Source organism: Lontra canadensis, unplaced genomic scaffold (genome assembly GCF_010015895.1).
Source record: "Lontra canadensis isolate GAN:19392208 unplaced genomic scaffold, GSC_riverotter_1.0 scaffold133, whole genome shotgun sequence".
NCBI classification, from domain to species: domain Eukaryota; kingdom Metazoa; phylum Chordata; class Mammalia; order Carnivora; family Mustelidae; genus Lontra; species Lontra canadensis.
This window is the reverse complement of record NW_022631127.1, coordinates 3,447,392-3,467,367: the sequence shown is the minus strand read 5'-3', so window position 1 is coordinate 3,467,367 and position 19,976 is coordinate 3,447,392. Positions and strand designations below refer to the sequence as shown.

The 19,976-nt window shown below is 46.9% G+C and overlaps 1 protein-coding gene across 2 annotated transcripts in view; it reads right to left on the bottom strand.

Moving 5' to 3' along the window:
• ALDH1L1 (aldehyde dehydrogenase 1 family member L1) overlaps nucleotides 1-19,976 on the bottom strand; it is a 117,213-nt gene that overhangs the window by 22,629 nt on the left and 74,608 nt on the right. For both annotated transcript variants that reach the window (XM_032842782.1, XM_032842783.1), the window contains 7 exons: nucleotides 15,123-15,270; nucleotides 14,443-14,562; nucleotides 13,062-13,189; nucleotides 9,169-9,319; nucleotides 7,917-7,987; nucleotides 4,744-4,849; nucleotides 3,257-3,344 (listed from right to left, as the gene is read on the bottom strand). In XM_032842782.1, coding sequence (XP_032698673.1) covers nucleotides 3,257-3,344; nucleotides 4,744-4,849; nucleotides 7,917-7,987; nucleotides 9,169-9,319; nucleotides 13,062-13,189; nucleotides 14,443-14,562; nucleotides 15,123-15,270 — 812 coding nt within the window. The remainder of the gene's footprint in view (nucleotides 1-3,256; nucleotides 3,345-4,743; nucleotides 4,850-7,916; nucleotides 7,988-9,168; nucleotides 9,320-13,061; nucleotides 13,190-14,442; nucleotides 14,563-15,122; nucleotides 15,271-19,976) is intronic.

Below are 19,976 nucleotides of genomic sequence, written 5' to 3'. Positions count from 1 at the left end.
TAAGAAATTCATTAGAGGGGCTCAACAGTAGGATTGAACTGGCAGAAGAAAGATTCTGTGAAATTGAGGATAGTTAGAGAATATGTAATCTAAAGAACAGAAAGGGAAAAAAAATTAATGAATAGAGCCTCAGAGGAGAGTGGGCTACCATTAAGCATACTGACATATTATAATGAGAGTACCCAAAGGTGAGGAGAAAAAAGAACAGAGGAAAATGTTAGAGTAAATAATGGCTGAAAACTTTCCAAACTTGATGAAAAATAGTCTAAAAATCCATGAAATTCAATGAATTCCACATAAAATAACCATAAGAAGACCCACTCCCAAATGCATCTTAGTAAAAATGGTGAAAAATACAAAGCAGTAAAGAAACAGTAAGGAAAAATGACTCATTGTATATAAAAGAATCCCAATAAGATTAATAGCTGACTTCTTATCAGAAACAACAGAGGCCCAGAGGGAGTGAGATGATACATTTGCAATGCTGAAAGAACAAAACTGTCAACCAATAATCTTATATTCAGCAGTTATCTGTCAAAAAATAAAGGCAAAATAAAGACATTTCCAGATAAACAAAACTTAGACAATTTGTTGCCAGCAGACTCACATTAAGAAAAATGTTCATCATCACTAGCCATCAGGGAGATTCAAATTAAAACCACATTGAGATATCACCTTACACCAGTTAGAACGGCCAAAATTAGCAAGACAGGAAACAACATGTGTTGGAGGGGATGTGGAGAAAGGGGAACTTTACACTGTTGGTGGGAATGCAAGTTGGTGCAGCCTCTTTGGAGAACAGTGTGGAGATTCCTCAAGAAATTAAAAATAGAACTTCCCTATGACCCTGCAATTGCACTACTGGGTATTTACCCCAAAGATACAAATGGAGTGAAAAGAAGGGCCATCTGTATCCCAATGTTTATAGCAGCAATGGCCACGGTTGCCAAACTGTGGAAAAAAACAAGATGCCCTTCAACTGACAAATGGATAAGGAAGATGTGGTCCACATACACTATGGAGTATTATGCCTCCATCAGAAAGGATGAATACCCAACTTTTGTAGCAACATGGACGGGACTGGAAGAGATTATGCTGAGTGAAATAAGTCAAGCAGAGAGAGTCAATTATCATATGGTTTCACTTATTTGTAGAGCATAACAAATAGCATGGAGGACATGGGGAGTTAGGAGAAGGAAGTTGGGGGAAATTGGAAGGCGAGGTGAACCATGAGAGACTATGGACTCTGAAAAACAATCTGAAGGGTTTGAAGAGGTGGGGGGGTGGGAGGTTGGGGGAACCAGGTGGTGGGTATTAGAGAGGGCACGGACTGCATGGAGCACTGGGTGTGGTACAAAAACAATGAATACTGTTATGCTGAAAATAAATTTAAAAAATGATAAAAAAATAAATAAATTTAAATAAATAAATAAATAAATAAATAGAAATATACCAAAGGAAGTTCTTCCAGTTAAAAGCAAGTCACATAGGCAATAATCTGAATCCACCAGAGAGCACCAGTAAAAGTAATTATATAATTATAAAAGACAGCTTAAATGAATATTTCCTTTTCTTTTTTAACTGAGCTAAAAAGCAATTTATAGAATAATATGTATATAATTGTATTGTTGGATTTCTAACAAATACAAATTAAATATACTTGACAATAATAGCAGAAAGGAGTAGTAAGGAAATGGAGTAAGAAAGTAGCAACAGAGTAATTCAAGAACAAGAACAAATGAAGAGAACCAGAAATGTAAATGAGGTTAATACACAAACACTGTAATTATATATTTTCTCTCCTTTCTTTTTAACTTCTTCCATAGACATAAAATTATATAAAATTATATAAAGTTATAGCAATGTAACATAGTGATAAGTACACAAAAATATGTGACAAAACATCACAGAAAGGGAGAAGGGATACTACAGTTAGGTAGGAATAGCATATTTCACTGGGATTAAGTTAGCATAAATCTGAAGTATTTTTTGATGAATTAGGAAGCATATGGTAAATCCTAGAGTAACCATTGGGAAAAAACTAAAAACTATATAGTGAAAAAAATCATTAAAAGAATTAAAATGTTACACTAGAAAATATTCACTCGATATAAAGAAAACCGTAGAAGAGAAATAAAAACAAAAGACAGGAGACACAGAAAGCAAAAAGTAAAATTGCAGATATAAATCCAACTCTATCAATAATAACAGTAAATGAATGAATGAAACAATCCAGTCAGAAAGCCAGAGACCATCACACTGGATCAAAACAAGATCCAAGTATCTGCTGTCAAGGAGACATCAGATAAAGATAGGTTGCAAGTTAAAGGATGAAAAGAATATACCATACAAACAAAAACCATAAGAAAGCTGGAGTAGCTATGCTAATATCAGATGAAGTAGACTGTGAGACAAAAATATTATGAAAAAGAAAGAGGGACATTTATATAATAATGAAAATGTCAATCAAAAGGTATGAGATGTCATCAAAGCTCTCTTTGAATGATGTACTTATTTAAATGACAAAAGCAGAAATAAATGAATTAAACTTTCAACTCAAAAAGATACCAAAAAACACACAGGAGAACACAGTAGGAAATAATGATGAAAGCAGAGAAAAAAACAGAATAGCAATGGAATGGGTAAAGAAATTTGAGGGCTCTTTTGTTTTTGAGGGAAGTATGGGGACAAACAAGCACTTTTCACAAATTTAATCAATTTTAAAAGAGAAAAAAACTGTAAAGTATAAAGGGGATACTCTAACAATCAAAGGGAGACTCAAAAAGGAATTACTTATAAGACATTATTAATACAACTCTAGGTCAATGTATTTTTAAAATGTGTGCAAGAAGAGACAACTTTTCCAATAAACTAGACTACTAACCACAGAAGAAACTAAAAAAGCAATTCATGTAATACCTCCCCAGATGCCCTAAGCCTAGATAAATTCTCTCAAACTTCCAAGGGCAGATAATTCCCAAGTTATATACTTTATGCCAGAGCACATATAGACATACAAAAAAAGGGAAAACATTTGGGGAAGCATTTTAAAGCTAGAACACTTCCAGATGTGTGTCTCTCCCACCACAGGAGAGGGCGTCTCCTCATCAGGTTGGCCACGTCCACTGGATCACTGTGTCCCTGGTTGCTCTGACCCACTAGAGTACCTCACGCAGCAAGCCCTGTTCTGACCAAGGGAATCTCCAGCTGCCTGGAGTCTTGGCACCCCCCAGATGCCCATGTCCACATTCCTTACCAGATCCCGGGAGGATGTTGACCACACCCTTCGGAATGCCAGCCTTCAAGGTCAACTCTGCAAACTTCAAGGCTGTGAGTGGGGTCACCTGAGGAGACAGCAAAGAAGACTGGGTCAGGAGGGATTGGGAAGTGAGGTTCTTCCATCCTCTCCCAGCAGCCTAGATAGCAAGCAGGGAGAAGCAGTCATGGCAGGAAGACCCTCGAGGTAAGCACCATCATAGGGGGTACTGCCAACCCAGCCAGCTTTCCCCACGGCTCCAGTGGAAAGCTGGGAGTAAGGCCTGCTTCCTCATGTACCTTCTAGTGTCTTCTCCTGGCAGCCTCCAGACCTGTGGCCAGGCCTGGCCTCTTCCTAAACGTTCATACCTCCTTCACTCGGGCAGTGGGGAGTCCCAGGACAGACTGGATGCATCTCAGTGCCAGATTCTGATTACCTCCTCACTGCTGGAGGCCATTCCTCTCCTCTTGGCCTGCCAGCAGCCATTCCTCTTCGGGCCCAGGTAATATTCCTTGTAAAGGTTGGTTTGTGCCCCACCTACCAGTGAGCCTCAGAATCACCACATTTGTGGGGTGCTGGCCCTGGGAGAGCACAGGCCTGTCGGGGGCTCTTCCAGGGACAATTGCCTGGATCTGTGCGCAGCACCCCCATCCTAACAAGAGTTATGGGTCAACTCAGAGGGTTGCTGTGATGCTCAATAAACAAATACATGCAAATTTTTAGTGTAATTTGTTGTATATTAAAATGCTTTAGGAGTTCCTGACTCAGTGTGAATACTGTAAATGTCAACTGTTGTTATTGCTGGTTTTAAAATTTATTTTATTATTTATTTATTGTTATTGCTGGTTTTTAAATTATAATACTTTTGGAGCCGAATTGCCCCAAAGCAGCCAGGGGAGCAAGAGACCTCCGGGGCACACTGTCCAGAGACCCACGATAGAGCATCACGCCTTCAGGTCCTAACACCACTGTGGGCAGGCAGGGGAGGGGCTGCCACTGAAGCTGAAGCTCATTCAGAGAGTGTCCTCATCCTGGGGGGCAGGGGGGACCCTGCTCAGGCCCTTCCAGACTGTCTGAGTGACTCCGAGGTCCCACCTCTGTAGCTTCTCTATGAGGGGCTGGGCTTCAGTCTCAGAGCATGAGGCCTGGACAAGGGTTACCAAACAGGGTTTCTGCTCCCCCAAACCCAGAGTGCTGGCACCTGTGGAGAAATCCCTGACTGCTTACCAAGCAGCTATAGGTACAGGGTCGGCTAACCTGATTCAGCCACTCTACTGCTGAAAGAGCAGACTGCCTACAGCCCTCACTGGTCCCTGCTGCATGCTGCCTCTGACCGAATGGGACCCACAGAAGGCCAGCCCTCATCAGCAGTACCGCTCTTCTCTTGGGGAGAAACCAGTTCTGGGTGGACACCTGTCTCCTTTATAGGGTGATTACCAATACCCTCTACAGCCCACACACCCTGCCCGGAACATGCCCACACCCACCTGGGCAGGCTTGATCACCACTGTGTTCCCAGCAGCCAGGCAGGCAGCCGTCTTCCAGGAGAGCATCATCAGGGGGTAGTTCCAGGGGATGACGATGCCACAGACCCTGCCATACAAAAAAAGAGGGACTCTGTCTCTCCACACAGCCCGAGGGCCGGAGTGCACCTCCCAGTGTCTTCTCTCCCAAGCCGACACCCACTCAGCTGTGCTCCGCTCACTCCACTCCACAACACTCCACACCACAACACTCCGCTTTAATCCACTCCACTCCACCCAACTCCAGGCTTCCTGATATGGAGCCAAAGATCCCCTGAGAGATAGCTCATGCCTGGCTTACCAGTCCCTGACGGGGCAGTATGTTCAATCTGGCAGTAGCCCCTCTTCCCAGCAGGAGATGATGACAGGGAAATTTCTGATGAGAGCTGTGAGACCTGCTTAAGGACAGCTGAGTAGGGTGTGAAACCAGGCAATGGGGGAGGGGATGGCAGGCAGGACCTGGTAGAAGGCCAAGGATCACACAGGCAGTCTGAGAGGGTATGGGAGAGGGTTGGGATCACATGGTGGGCCAGGAGGAAGCGGGTGAGGGTCTTCCTAGGCTTGAGGCCAGGGGCGAGTCCCATGGAGAGAAGGAAGCAGTCAGCCTGGGAGGCCTGATAAGACTTGCCTGCCGTGCATTAAGAATTGGTACCATCTGTACAAGCAGTGTCTCCATCAAGGGGAGGCCCCACAGTCCAGGGGGGCCTAATGATGACATGTGGTCCTAGCAGGCATGTGGCCCTGCTTTCCCCTAACTCCTGTAAGATGCGGGCACTATCTTCATCAGTGTCAGACAATTACTGAGTCCATCCACACAAGAGCTCCACACAGGCTACATGACTTGTTTCTTCATCATCATATTCATGATCATCATCACCATCAGAACATTTCCCAAAAAGATGACTTCTTAGCTAAGCCCAGGCGAGGGGAAGAGTGTGGACGAATGCTGAGGGCAGGACCAACGGGGCCTGCACACCGTCCTGGGAGCAATGGGGTGCACCGAGGGTTTAGGAGAACCACTCCTACCCCCAGTACACCCAGCAGGGTGAGACAGCAGAGGAAGCACAGTGAGTGTTCCCAGGGAAGGGGGTGAGGTCATCAGGGTTGTGAAGGCTCCAAAGTAAAAAAGACGTCAGGGAAGTCCCACTGTCATGGCTGATCTGTACTCCCCAAAATTCACGTGTTGAAATCCTAACTCCAGGTATTAGGGTTGTTCCAGACGTAATTACTTAAGATGAGGTCTTACTCGAATAGGATGGGTACTTAACCCAAAATGACAGGTGCCTTTATAAAAACAAGGCCACGTGAAAAGTTAGACAAACAGGAGGGGAACACGATGTGAACATGAGGGCAGAGATAGAGAGATACCAAAGATTGCCGATAAAGCCCAGAAGCTAGGGGAGAGGGCTGGAGCAGATCCTCCCTCACACCCTCAGAAGAAAACAACCTTCTGACACCTGTATCTAGAACTTCCAGCCCCCAGAATGCCAAGACAGTAAATGTGTGCTGTTTGAGCCACCTGGTTTTGGTACTTTGTTACAACGGCCCTAGCAAACTCATACACCTGCTGATATAGGGAAAACCTCCCGCTCCCCCATCTCACTGGGAGGCTCAGCATCAGCATCCTCCTCAGTCTGACAGGACAGACTCCCTGAGAGGCACCTGGAAGATCAGTGACCTTACAGACTCATGTATCTGGCAGCCAGTGTTCACCTGGGCCCTGGTATCCCAGCCTAGCCCCTCTCATAGCCTGCGCCAGAGGAAGGGGCTCTAAGTACTCTGGACCTAGCCCTGTCAGCACTCTGACACCTTGGCTGGGGAGTTCTTTGTTGTGGGGGGTTGTCCTAGAGCACTCCCTCCATCTTGTGTCCTCTGGGGGAAAGGGCGGGTGGGCACCCCTGCCCTGGAGTCCGTGCTATCTCCCCCTAGCCTTGCCCCTCTCTGTGGGCTACAGGAGAGGGTTTACTGTGTCCACAGCCCACTATCCCGACAGAAGCCTCCCTCACCAGCAGGCCTGTCCTTCAGGACCTGGTGTGTCCATCTGTGCTCATTTCTGTTGATCCAAATGACATTTGAACCCCTTCTCCTGAAACACTCCCACGCTCTCCAGGAAGCTGAGTGGCTCTGACCACCGTCCACGGGGATGTGAGGTCCCTGCTGGTGGGTCATGGTGTCCTCCCACTGTTGGGGGCACAGAGCAGGTGGGAAGTCCTGCTGGGTGCTGACCACACTGGGGCTCTGACCCATTTTGATGATTTTAGAGGGCATTCATCCACGTGCTTTCCTCACACAAGTTTCTCTCGGGTCTGCTCCTTGGGGTCCCCCTAGCTCTGCCCCACGCCTTCACAGACCTGCGCACCATGCCCGGTAAGGATGCCCAGAGCTCAGCGGGGGCTGTGCTGGGTTCTGCTCACATCGCCCCAGCAGAGCTGCTGGGAGAGCTCTCGGGCTGGTCTCCTGGTGCGCCTCTGTCAGTGAGCCACCACAGCCATGCCTTCTGGCAGGGGTGCATCTGGGGACTGAACAGTGAATACCAAGCTGCCTTTCACAAGGGTGGAGCCCCTCCGCTGCTCTAAGGCAATGTGAGGGGGCTTCTCTCTCCCTAACCTATTGGGCCTCACTGCTGGGTGTAGATCATTTCCCCCGTCCCTAGTTTGTTCTGTGTGCAGTGGACACTTGTCTTTCCCCCTTGGAGTGCCAGTTCCTATCCTTTGCCTATTTCTCTATTATTTTGTTCCTGTTCCTTGGTTCTGTGTATTCTTTGTTTTTATACACATTCATCATTATGATCTTTCCAGAAAACATTTTTCAGGTGCACCCTCTATGAGCTTGACTGCTAGACGGTTATTGAGGGGATTCAGTAAAATTATAAAGTCATTACAACAGTGTCTGGCACAGAGCAGGTACTTTGGGAATGAAAGCTGTTTCATATGTTAGAATTTAAGTCCCCTGAGGATAGGCATTCTCATCGGCTCTGATCATCACTGTATCTCCAGCACCTGAACTGCCCGGCACGTAGTGACTGTCAAGTAAGTAGGCATGGGAGAGATATGCAGAAAGGGGATGAGTGCCCACACAACATACCATATGAAAAGAACCCATTGTGTGGAGAATCTTCGCCCTGTGCTGTGACTCACCCAATAGGCTCCTTCCTGGTCAAGGTCAGGTTGCGGTTTGGTCTGGCATGGTTGATAGGGATGGTGGAGCCCTGGAAAAAGCATGGAGTGGGTGGGGGGGGGGGGGTCACTGAGAGGGGAATCCATGGTTTCCTCACCCATTCCCCCTGGACAGCCAGACTGTGCCTGGAGCTCAGAATTCAAGAGTCTTGTCTGTGTCCTGCAGCCCCCATGAACCAGACAGGTAAGAGACACAATACTTCAAGATTATGTATGACAGGGGCATCTGAGGACTCCAGACACAGGTGGAGTGGGCAGCCAACAGGTGTAAGATGCCTGTTACACAGAGCCTGGCAGAGTCCTCAGATGGGAAGCTGGTCCTGGTACAGGTAAGCTCTCTGGCTTTGACACTGGGGCAGAGAAAAGGGGAGTGAGAAGCCAAGTTGCCTCTGGAGAGTGTGCTAGCCCAGGAGGGCCCATTTAGGGGCAGTTCCAGCCAGCAGCGATGCAGCAGCAGGAGGAGCAGAAGGTGGGCCTTCCATCACACCTGCACCCTCCACCCCATGGAGAGGACACAAGGCATGAACCTCAAATCTGGCACAGACCCATGAACCCATCAGTGATAGGTGTCCCATCACTGCCTGCAGTGGGCAAATCTCTGAAAATGGGTCCCACGGTCCCACTCTGATCCCTGGGATCTGGGAGATGGCGAGCTACTCCTTCTGCAAAGATGTGGAATGGCACAGTTGACCTTAGGAAGAGATGATGCAGGTGTCCCCAGCACCACCTTAAGAGCCCCCACAAAGGCAAAATTTTCTCCAGTTCATGGCAGATGGATGCCAAGCCTGAAAACAGCAAGGGGATGGAGGGCTGAGGCAAGGGCCAGAGAAAGACCTGCAGCAGCTGACAGCAGCCCCCGCCAGCAGCCAGCAAGACCTGGGCCTCAGTCCTCCATCAACAGGAGCTGAACTCTGCCAACATTTCTCCAAAATCTGAATGGGCCTGCAGGCAGGGTCTCCCCAGAACCTCCAGCCAAAGCCCAGCCTGGCCATACCTTGACACTGTCCTTGGGAAACCCCGGCATGGAACCCAGCCCAGCCTGCCTGGACTGCTCATCTGCCGAAGTCAGAGCTGATCAATGGGTTTGTTTTAAGCCAATAAGCTGTGGTTGTTTGTTATGCCACAGGTAGGCTAATGCACAGCCCTCAGAGTTTTCTGCTGGGCTCAGCCTGCCTGTGTGAACTCACTTGGTGGGCAAGAGCCTCAGCCTCACCTGAATCTTGTCACACCAGCCAGCAAAGTAGCGGAAGGTCTGGATGGACATGCCCACATGGGTCTTCAGGGCCAATGTGTAGACAGCACCTGCATCCAGAGCCTCAATGGTGGCCAGCTCCTCCTGATGCTGTTCCATGAGGTCTGCCAACCTGGCCAAGGGGTGGGGTGCAGAGAGGAGGGAGATGGGCTCATGCCTGGAGTAGCCTGGCCTGTTCTTGGAAGGCCCTTCTTCAGTGAGTCAGGGGTTCTTTCCTGCACTCCCAGCTCTGCCACACTCTGATGTGCTGACCTCAGTTTCCCCATCTCTGAGATGGGACAGTAAGGTTTCCTTTGCAGGATGAGTGTGAGAATGGTGCCCTTCTCTTCTCTCTCTCCTCTCTTTTCCTTTCTTCCTTCCTAAAATATTGATGGATTAACTACTTCATAATGATGCTTACAAATGATCCTACAAAACAGTCCCTCTGCCTCTTTAATAAGGAGGTCACCATTTCAAAAGGCCACCCTCTCTGTCTCCGGACAGCCTTGACCAGGGGAAAGCATGTCTGCTTCAAGCACCAGCCAATCTGGTGGAGTATGCCCCCAAGGATGGCATCTGTGGGGAGGGCGGGGTGGGGGCTATGATGGGAGAGATGCAAGGGAAGGTGCATCTACACAGCCCTTCTTAAGTGGGAGCACTCTGACAGCCAGCTGCCCTCCCATGCTTCTGGTGGGTATGCTGCTATGGGTAGCCCGGGAATTAGGACTCTGTCCCCTTCCCTGATGTAAGGGAGCTCAGAGAGCAGCATGCCCAGGGGGCAGGGTGGACAGGGGAAGGTGGAGACCACAGATCTAGAGCAGGTCTCAATCTTGTACTTGGGGGAGCTCTGTCCCAGAGATGAGTCTGGGACCAAAGCCTGCTGAGCTGCTCCTCTCCACACATAGCTGTGGCATGTCTTAAACCCCCAAGTACACACTCACACTCTCTGGGAAGCCAACCTTCACCCCACCTCAATCACACCTCCCTGCAGTGTCCTCCTAGCAACCTCCATCTTTCTTCAAACCTCACTTATTATAGATACCCACTTAGACAAGTATTCTGGTACTATTTGCCTTCCCCTGAGGGCTGGGACAGTATTTGGCCTCCTGCTCCCTCCTGGACCTCCTAGACCCACCAGGCACACAGTCAGCATGCGGCACAAGGCTGGTGAGTGAAACTGGACCAAACAGACATGAGCGATCTAGTGGCAGAGCCACACTGTTACCTCAGAGATGGTATATACCCAGGTAATTCTCTAGTTAAGAAAAACAAAGGTGTAAATCACTCTTTGAGAACTATTCTAGACCAGATAAGGAAAACACCATGTTGTGGCATTTCAAGGACTAGGGTTTCATCAACTAGAAAAACAGATGTGCCTAAGGCATAAATCTATATTACAAATAAGCCAAAGATGGCCTCTGTGTATTGGCCCCTAGGTTGTTCACATCCTCATCGCAGCATGAGACTTGTCAGCTCAGACGCTTGCTGCATACACACTTATGTATCCAGTTATTTTAAAAATAGTCCAAACAAGTAGACTTTTAGCCATTTAGAGCCTTGTTGCTTTGTATCCTCCAGGAACCTCACTTGATAGCTGTTATCATCGGTGAGATGGACCACACAGTTGTAACTGCTGCCTTTCCCAGCCCTCTGACCCAGAGACTCCTGTTCTGCTACCGAGCAACAGTGCCAGAACACGGAAGGCCCCTCTGGGATCTCCTGACCCCCAAGAGTTCCCTTGCACCCTTCCCATTCTGGGTAGGGGCCCCCCACTACAACCTCTGGAGGGCGTCCCACTATGGGGGCACCACCCCATGAAACCTGTTGCATATTACTACTTCTCATGTCCATACCTTTTCCCTTGGTCAGCCCCAAATCCCTCCAACTCTGCCAGACAATGTCACACGCATGTGATGTGGCCATGTCATAAGTCCCTTGCGTGACTATCACCCTAGCATACCATTTGGGAGGCTCTTCAAGGACAGCTGAGTGGGACTGTTCTATTGTCCACTTTGTTAAGCTGCTGCTCTACCTCCCAGAGTCCTGTCTCCAGAAGGTGCCAGTGGGGAAAGCAGAGGAAGCAATCTCCATCAACCCACGGGTCTGCAGGATGGACGTAGGGAAGGGCAAGGGTGGGGTGCCAGGCAGGCTCAGCCTGGCACCCCTGGCTCCCTAACAGCAGTGTGGGCCACCACCACATTCCTGGCTGTGGACTTAAGGGGGTGTCTGAACACAAGGTGACAGCTTTCCACAGATTCTCCCACCAGTTCTTGGTGGTCCCGCTCTGGCAGCTGGGACACTGGCTCTCCAGGTTCCTGAGAGGCTCAATCTTGTCCCTTAGTGGTTCTTGGGGGCTGCCTGGTGACTTTCTGTAACACTTCTTTCTGGTTCTTTCTTCCCAACTTACCCCTACAACGCATTCTGTATTCCATAGTATCTACCCATGGTCCTATTTTCCTCATTGAACGAGAGGCTGCCCCCTCCTGGGCCAGCAATGGGCACACCTCCACCATGGGGACTGGGAGACTACATGAGGCAGGGACCGGGTTATTAGGAGCTTTCAGGCCTGGCCTCAAGACGTGTGTCCAAGCAGTCCAGGACTCTCTTTACAGTTGTGCAGGAACCAACAATTCCTCACGTGGTGTGGCCAGTGGTGCTATTATGGCATACGCCACGAGACGGCAGCAGAGAACCTCAAGGAAAAAACTCTTCTGGGCCAGCACATTGTGCCAGGGGAGTCTCTGCTTCAGGGCCAGAAGGCTCAGCACCATAAGCCTGGGCTTGCACATTTTGGTTCTGCCTAACCTGGGAACTCTAGGAAGCCAGTGGCTTCCTAAAACTGATGGACTCTTAAAGGGTCTTGAAACTAACTTGAGTTATGGCAGGATGGGTGCACCTCCCTAAACCCCACAATCTCTGTTCCATTTTGAAACCATACAGACCACCCTTTCTAGTCCCCTGTGCTGGGGGCTGTCCTGGTGGGTCTGTCCTCCGGAACAGGAAAGAAAATGGCATTCTGACTGCAAGGCCAAGACAGGTTCTCTCTCCCACCAGATGACAAGCACATTTGGACCACATCATGACCAGGCTGTATGCCTGACAACTTCCCCAGGACCTGGAGCACAAAAGCCAGGTTCCTGAAACCAGCTTGCTCACCAGTCTTTTCAACATTGCTTAATTCATCTGCCCAGCAGACCCCTTCTGGAAACATTACACCACTTTCTTGGGGGTGGCTGCTCTTCCCCATTGGGACCACTGGGTTGTAGGGGAGCAGTATCTCTTCTCCAGGCCTTATTCCCACCCCATTCTCACATGCTGGAGCAACCTGAAGTCCTTCCCTAAGATCTCTGATGGAACTAAGGGGAAAGAATCCCTTCTGCCATGGTTTAAGAAAAAAAAAAAAAAAAAAACAACAAGACAGAGAAGTGTGTGATTCCGGCAGTTAGTGTGGAGCTGGGCAGGTGACCGCAGACAGAACAGACCCCATCCTTCCTTTGCTGTCTTCTGCATGAAGTGGCCTGATCCTGCCTCTGGTCCAGGCCACTCCAGGTAAATGCTGTCCTGAGTCTGCCCAGGACCATCTGTTAGCTTTGCCAGTCTGCTCTTCCGATCTGATCAGTACCTTCACTTTTGCACCTTCTCATCTTCTAATACACTGTCCCCTCCACTGAGGACACCTTTCCCCTCAGGGCTACTTGTGTCTGGCAAAATCCCTCCTGACTCTCAAGCCACTTTCTCTGGAGAACTTTCCTCAGCCTCTGGCCTTGGTTGAACAAACTTGTCCAAGAGTCTACCTTCCTCCTGGTAGGACCCAAGCATGCAGCCCCAACCCAAGCTGAAGGTCAGGGACTGACAGGAGGTTGTGGGGCTCTCACCTGTACAGGAGCTGGCCCCGATCCCGTGCATTGATCTTCCCCCACAATCCGTTCTCAAAGGCATCCTTAGCAGCAGCCACTGCCTTATCAACATCACTGACCTGAGCCAGGGACACCTGGCAGATGACCTGTGGTGGAGTGGAGTTGTGAGGTCTTCCCTGGAATCCATGTACACAGAAGCCCCACACCACCCACTCCCCTGGCCACCTGGGAGGGCTCAGAGGGCATGGTCGGCCAACGGGAGGAAAGGCAAGGGCCTTCAGAGAGATTTACTGTGTTTCCACACACCAGGATCCTTCTTTGCCTTGCCACTGAGCCCAAACAGGGCAACAGACTCAGGCTCTAGCAACAAGGCTGAGGATCAACTCAGTGTTTTCAAGCCAAGAATAGAACCCATTAATTCAGTGAGTCTGAGGTGGAAGGTTTATTTCTTTAGTCTAGACACTGACTGTGGCAGAACCATTCCTGTCCCCATCCTTGCTCTGTGTCCTGACAGTGCCCACATGCACTACAGGGCAGGCTCTCACACCTCCTTCCACCTGGGCTTGGCCGAAGGGAAACCCAGGAAGAGACAGAAGTGAGAGGATCGAGGCTAGCTCCTTGCTGGTCACCACAGGTAGGCTGCACCCTCCCTGCCCAAGGCCCTAGCACCCAGGCAGTCCTGCCCACATAACCTCCCTTCTGGGATTCTCAAAACAGGCCTTCAGGTGGTAACAGCTCCCAATTTCTGCCTGAGAGCACTGCATCCCCTTTCATGTGTCCCCATACCCTTTCGACTCCTTTGTCCCCCACTTTCTTTAAACTCCCCTCAAATGACCCACTTTGAGTGTGCTGTTTTCTGCAGGCCCTGAGAGATGCTATAGGGTGGGGCAGAATGGAAAACTATCAGTATGAACATGTCGGAGTAAGTGTTGTTTCAGGTAGGTGTATGTGTAAGAGAATACAATATGTGTGTACTGGGTCATGACATAAGAGGATCACGGTCAAGACAGTCTGACAAACACACGATATTCAAGGAAGAATTTCCCAACAGTGAGGTGTACAGATATTCAAGAAGGTAGGGGCCATGCTACGGCTATTGTATGGAAGAGAAGGGAATGGCTTTATTTCCTCTTTGGGGCAGGGGGCAGAGTTTAACTCTGTTCCATTCTCTGAAGCAGGCTCCAGACTTTCAGAATCCTCCTGACTCCTTGCCAGTTCTCCCCTCTGGGCCATTCCTGTAGGGAGACTGGAAAAATGACTGCAACCCTTTTGCATCCAAGCAGAGGCCCGCCCCCAGGCCAGAATCCCCAGATGCCAGGTGGGGGAGTAGATGGGAGAAGAGGCCATGGGGTGAGTAGGGAGGAGAAAAGGTAGGAGGGCATGCTAGGTCTGTGCTCACACTTCCGTCTGTTGGGTTGATGGTCTCATAGGTCTTGGCACCTTCGGCATCCACAAACATGCCCCCAATGAAGAGCTGGTGGGGCATTCGGAGGGTCAGCTTGTTCACTGCCTTTTCCACCTGGAAAGGGAGTTTTTGCAGGTGTTAGCTGCAGCGTGGACTCTTCACAAGGTGCGTCAGTGATGGATACAAACCCACAGAGACACAGGAAACTCTCACAAAGAATAACCACTTGTGCACATACCACACACACACACACACACACACACACACACTGCCAAGGGGACCAGGGCCCAAGGTTCCCAGCCTTTTCAGAGTGAAACTGTGTTTGGCATCATGACCTCTGCCACTAAAGTGATACAGTTCTGCCAAGCTTCTTCCCATTCTTTCACTTGATTGCTCCTAAAATCAATCAAACAATCAATCAATCAATCCTCGGTTTCATGTCTTGAGGGTCAGAATTTGTCCTGTAGATAACAATCTCCTCTGTTGTATTTTCCTAACTGTACTGGCATCCTCAGGGTATCCAGGGTTACCAGGAGGAGCCTGGAACACTGAAGGTGGGCTCTTAGGTGCCCTGGCTTCCTGATGTCCAGGTCTCCCCCATGTGCCATTGAGGATCCACATATATGGGTGTCTGAGGGGTGTGGAGGGCCAAGCCCATGTGGAGGAAGACTCACATAGTCAATGATGCACTTGTTGTCTTTGTCGTCCCCTCGCAGCTTTCTCACTAATAGCTGGATAAAGTCCCCAAAGGTGGTTGCCATGTAAATATCTTCATTTTCTAATTCCAGTCCATCATACAGCTCTTTCACTTCCTCAACTAGTCTGGAAAAAAAGAAGATGGAAAAGTGAAAGAATGGGAAGAAGCTTGGCAGAACTGTATCACTTTAGTGGCAGAGGTCATGATGCCAAACACAGTTTCCCAGAACGGACTTTCATCTCAACACCAAAGTGTGAGTGTTAGTTTAGAACTGGGGTTCAGAGCCTAGTCCATGGATTCAGAAGGCCCCGGTATCAGGTTCTGGCTCCATCACTTACTAATTAGTGACCCCGGGCAAGTGAAAAACTCTTCTGCACCTTAGTTTCTTTGCTGCAATACTAGAACAGTAATAACTCTTCCAACAGTTTTTTTTTTTAATTTCTTTTCAGCGTAACACAATTCATTGCTTATGCACCACACCCAGTGCTCCATGCAATGTGTACCCTCCATAATACCCACCAGCTGGCTCCCCCAACCTCCCACCCCCTGCCCTTTCAAAACCCTCAGATTGTTTTTCAGAGTCCATAGTCTCTCATGGTTCATCTCCCCTTCCAATTTCCCTCAACTCCCTTCTCCTCTCCAACTCCCTATCTCTTCCATGTTATTTGTTATGCTCCAGAAATAAGTGAAACCATATGATAATTGACTCTCTCTGCTTGACTTATTTCACTCAGCATAATCTCTTCCAGTCCCATCCATGTTGATACAAAAGTTGGGTATTCATCCTTTCTGATGGAGGCATAATACTCCATAGTGTATATGGAACACATCTTCCTTATCCATCTGTCTGTTGAAGGGCATCTAGGTTCTCTCCACAGTTTGGTGACCGTGGCCATTGCTGCTATAAACATTGGGATACAGATGGCCCTTCTTTTCACTACATCTGTATCTTTGGGGTAAATACCCAGTAGTGCAATTGCAGGGTCACAGGGAAGCTCTATTTTTCATTTCTTAAGGAATCTCCACACTGTTTTCAAAGTGGCTGCACCAACTTGCATTCCCACCAACAGTGTAAGAGGGTTCCCCTTTCTCCACATCCTCTCCAACACATGTTGTTTCCTGTCTTGCTAATTTTGGCCATTCTAACTGGTGTAAGGTGATATCTCAATGTGGTTTTAATTTGAATCTCCCTGATGGCTAGTGATGATGAACATTTTTTCATGTGTCTGGTAGCCATTTGTATGTCTTCATTGGAGAAGTGTCTGTTCATTTCTTCTGCCCGTTTTTTGACATGATTATCTGTTTTGTGTGTGTTGAGTTTGAGGAGTACTTTATGGATCCTGGATATCAGCCTTTTGTCTACTGTCATTTGCAAATATCTTCTCCCACTCCGTGGGTTGCCTCTTTGTTTTCTTGACTGTTTCCTTTCCTGTGCAGAAGCTTTTGATCTTGATGAAGTCCCAAAAATTCATTTTCACTTTTGTTTCCTTTGCCTTTGGAGACATATCTTGAAAGAAGTTGCTGTGGCTGATATAAAAGAGGTTACTGCCTATGTTCTCCTCTAGGATTCTGATGGATTTCTGTCTCATGTTGAGGTCTTTTATCCATTTCAAGTTTATCTTTGTGTACGGTGTAAACGAATGGTCGAGTTTCATTTTTCTACATATAGCTGTCCAATTTTCCCAGCACCATTTATTGAAGAGACTGTCTTTTTCCACTGTATATTTTTTCCTGTTTTGTCGAAGATGATTTGACCATAGAGTCGAGGGTCCATATCTGGGCTCTCTACTCTGTTCCACTGGTCTATGTGTCTGTTTTTATGCCAGTACCATGCTGTCTTGGTGATCACAGCTTTGTAGTAAAGCTTGAGATCAGGTAACATGATGCCCCCAGTTTTGTTTTGTTTTTTCAACATTTCCTTAGCAATTTGGGGTCTCTTCTGATTCCATACAACTTTTAGGATTATTTGCTCCAACTCTTTGAAAAATACCGGTGGTGGGGCACCTGGGTGGCTCAGTGGGTTAAAGCCTCTGTCTTTGACTCAGGTCATGATCCTAGGGTCCTGGGATTGAGCCCCGAGTAGGGCTCTCTGTTCAGCAGGGAGCCTGCTTCCTCCTCTCTCTGCCTCTCTCTCTGCCTGCTTATGATTTCTGTCTGTCAAATAAATAAATAAAATCTTAAAAGAAAGAAAGAAAGAAAAATACCAGTGGAATTTTGATCAGAATGGCATTAAAAATATAGATTGCTCTAGGCAGTATAGACATTTTAACAATGTTTATTCTTCCAATCCAAGAGCATGGAATGGTCTTCCATCTTTTTGTGTCTTCTTCAATTTCTTTCAAGAGTGCTCTGTAGTTCCTTGAGTACAGATCCTTCACCTGTTTGGTTAGGTTTATTCCCAGGTATCTTATGGTTCTTGGTGCTATAGTAAATGGAATCAATTCTCTAATTTCCCTTTCTGTATTTTCATTGTTAGTGTATAAGAAACCAAGTGATTTCTGTACATTGACTTTGTATCCTGCCACATTACTGAATTGCTGTATGAGTTCTAGTAGTTTGGGGGGTGGAGTCTTTGGGGTTTTCCCTATGAAGTATCATGTCATCTGTGAAGAGAGAGAGTTAGACTTCTTCACTGCCAATTTGGATACCTTTTATTTCTCTTTGTTTTCTGATTGCTGTTGCTAGGACTTCTAATACTATGTTGAACAAGAGTGGTGAGAGTGGGCATCCTTGTCATGCTCCTGATCTCAACAGGAAGGCTGTGAGCTTTTTCCCATTGAGGATGGTATTTGCTGTGGGTTTTTCATATATAGATTTGATGAAGTTGAGGAATGTTCCCTCTATCCCTATACTTTGAAGCGTTTTAATCAGGAACGGATGCTGGATCTTGTCAAATGCTTTTTCTGCATCAATTGAGAGGACCATGTGTTTCTTCTCTCTTCTCTTATTGGTTTGTTCTATCACATTGATTGATTTGTGAATGTTGAACCATCCTTGTAACCAGGGATGAATCCCACCTGGTCATGCTGGATAATCTTTTTAATGTGCTGTTGGATCCTGTTTGCTAGGATCTTGTTGAGAATCTTAGCATCCATATTCATCAGGGATATTGGTCTGAAATTCTCCTTTTTGGTAGGGTCTTTGCCTGGTTTGGGGATCAGGGTAATGCTGGCTTCATAGAAAGAGTCTGGAAGTTTTCCTTCTGCTTCAATTTTTTGAAACAGCTTCAGGAGGATAGGTGTTATTTCTTCTTTGAAAGTTTGGTAGAATTCCCCCACGGAATCCATCAGATCCTGGGCTCTTGATTTTTGGGAGGTTTTTGATCACTGCTTCAATCTTGTTACTAGATATCGGTCTATTCAGGTTGTCGATTTCTTCCTGGTTCAATTTTGGGAGCTTATAGTTTTCCAGGAATGCATCCATTTCATCTAGGTTGCTTAACTTATTGGCATATAACTGTTGATAATAACTTCTGATGATTGTTTCTATTTTCTTGGTGTTAATTGTGATCTCTCCCTTTTCATTCATAATTTTATTAATTTGAGCTTTCTCTCTTTTCTTTTGGATTAGTGTGGCCAATGGTTTATCGATCTTATTGATTCTTTCAAAAAACCAGCTTCTAGTTTCATTGATATGTTCTACTGTATCTCTAGTTTCTATCTCATTGATCTCTGCTATAATCTTGATTATTTCCCTTCTTGTGTGTGGGGTTGGCTTAATTTGTTGTTGATCCTCCAGTCCTTTAAGGTGTAGAGACAGCTGGTGTACTCCGGATTTTTCAATTTTTTTGAGGGAGGCTTGGATGGCTATGTATTTCCCCCCTTAGTACCACCTTTGCCATATCCCATAGGTTTTGGACCGAAGTGTCTTTGTTCTCATTGCTTTCCATGAATTGTTTAAGTTCTTCTTTGATCTCCTATTTGATCCAAGCATTCTTAAGCAAGGTGGTCTTTAGCTTCCAGGTGTCTGAGTTCCTTCCAAACTTTTCCTTGTGATTGAGCTCCAGTTTCAAAGCATTGTGATCTGAGAATATGCAGGGAATAATCTTAGTCTTTTGGTATCAGTTGAGCCCTGATTTGTGACCCAGTATGTGGTCTATTCTGGAGAAGGTTCCATGTGCACTTGAGAAGAATGAGTACTCTCTTGTTTTAGGGTGGAATGTTCTGTATATATCTATGATGTCCATCTGTTCCAGTGTGTCATTCAATGCTCTTGTTTCTTTATTGATTTTCTGCTTGGATAATCTGTCTATTACTGAGAGAGGCGTGTTGACATCTCCTACTATTAATGTATTCGAATCAATATGACTCTTTATCTTGATTAATAGCTTTCTTATGTAATTGGCTGCTCCCATATTGGGGGCATAGATATTTACAATTGTTAGATCATCTTGGTCTTCTACCAGTTTCTAATGAGTAAATGACATAATCCATATGTTGATAATAATAATCAATATGAGATTAATAACTCTTTGAAAGACATTGTTAAAGGATAAAAAAAAAATATATACAGGGGTGCCTGGATGGCTCAGTGGGTTAAGCCTCTGCCTTCAGCCCAGGTCATGGTCTCAGTGTCCTGGAATCATGCCCCAGATCAGGCTCTCTGCTCAGCAGGGAGCCTGCTTCCACCTCTCTCTCTGTCTGCCTCTCTGTTCACTTGTGATCTCTCTCTCTGTCAAATAAATAAATAAAATCTTTAAAAAATAAAAAAAAATAATCCAAGGGAAAACAGGCTAAAGGCTGAACAGGTGTTTCACCAAAGAAGAAATAAAGATGGCAAAACCCATATGAAAATAAGTTCAACATCACTAGGTGTTAGGGAAATGAAAATT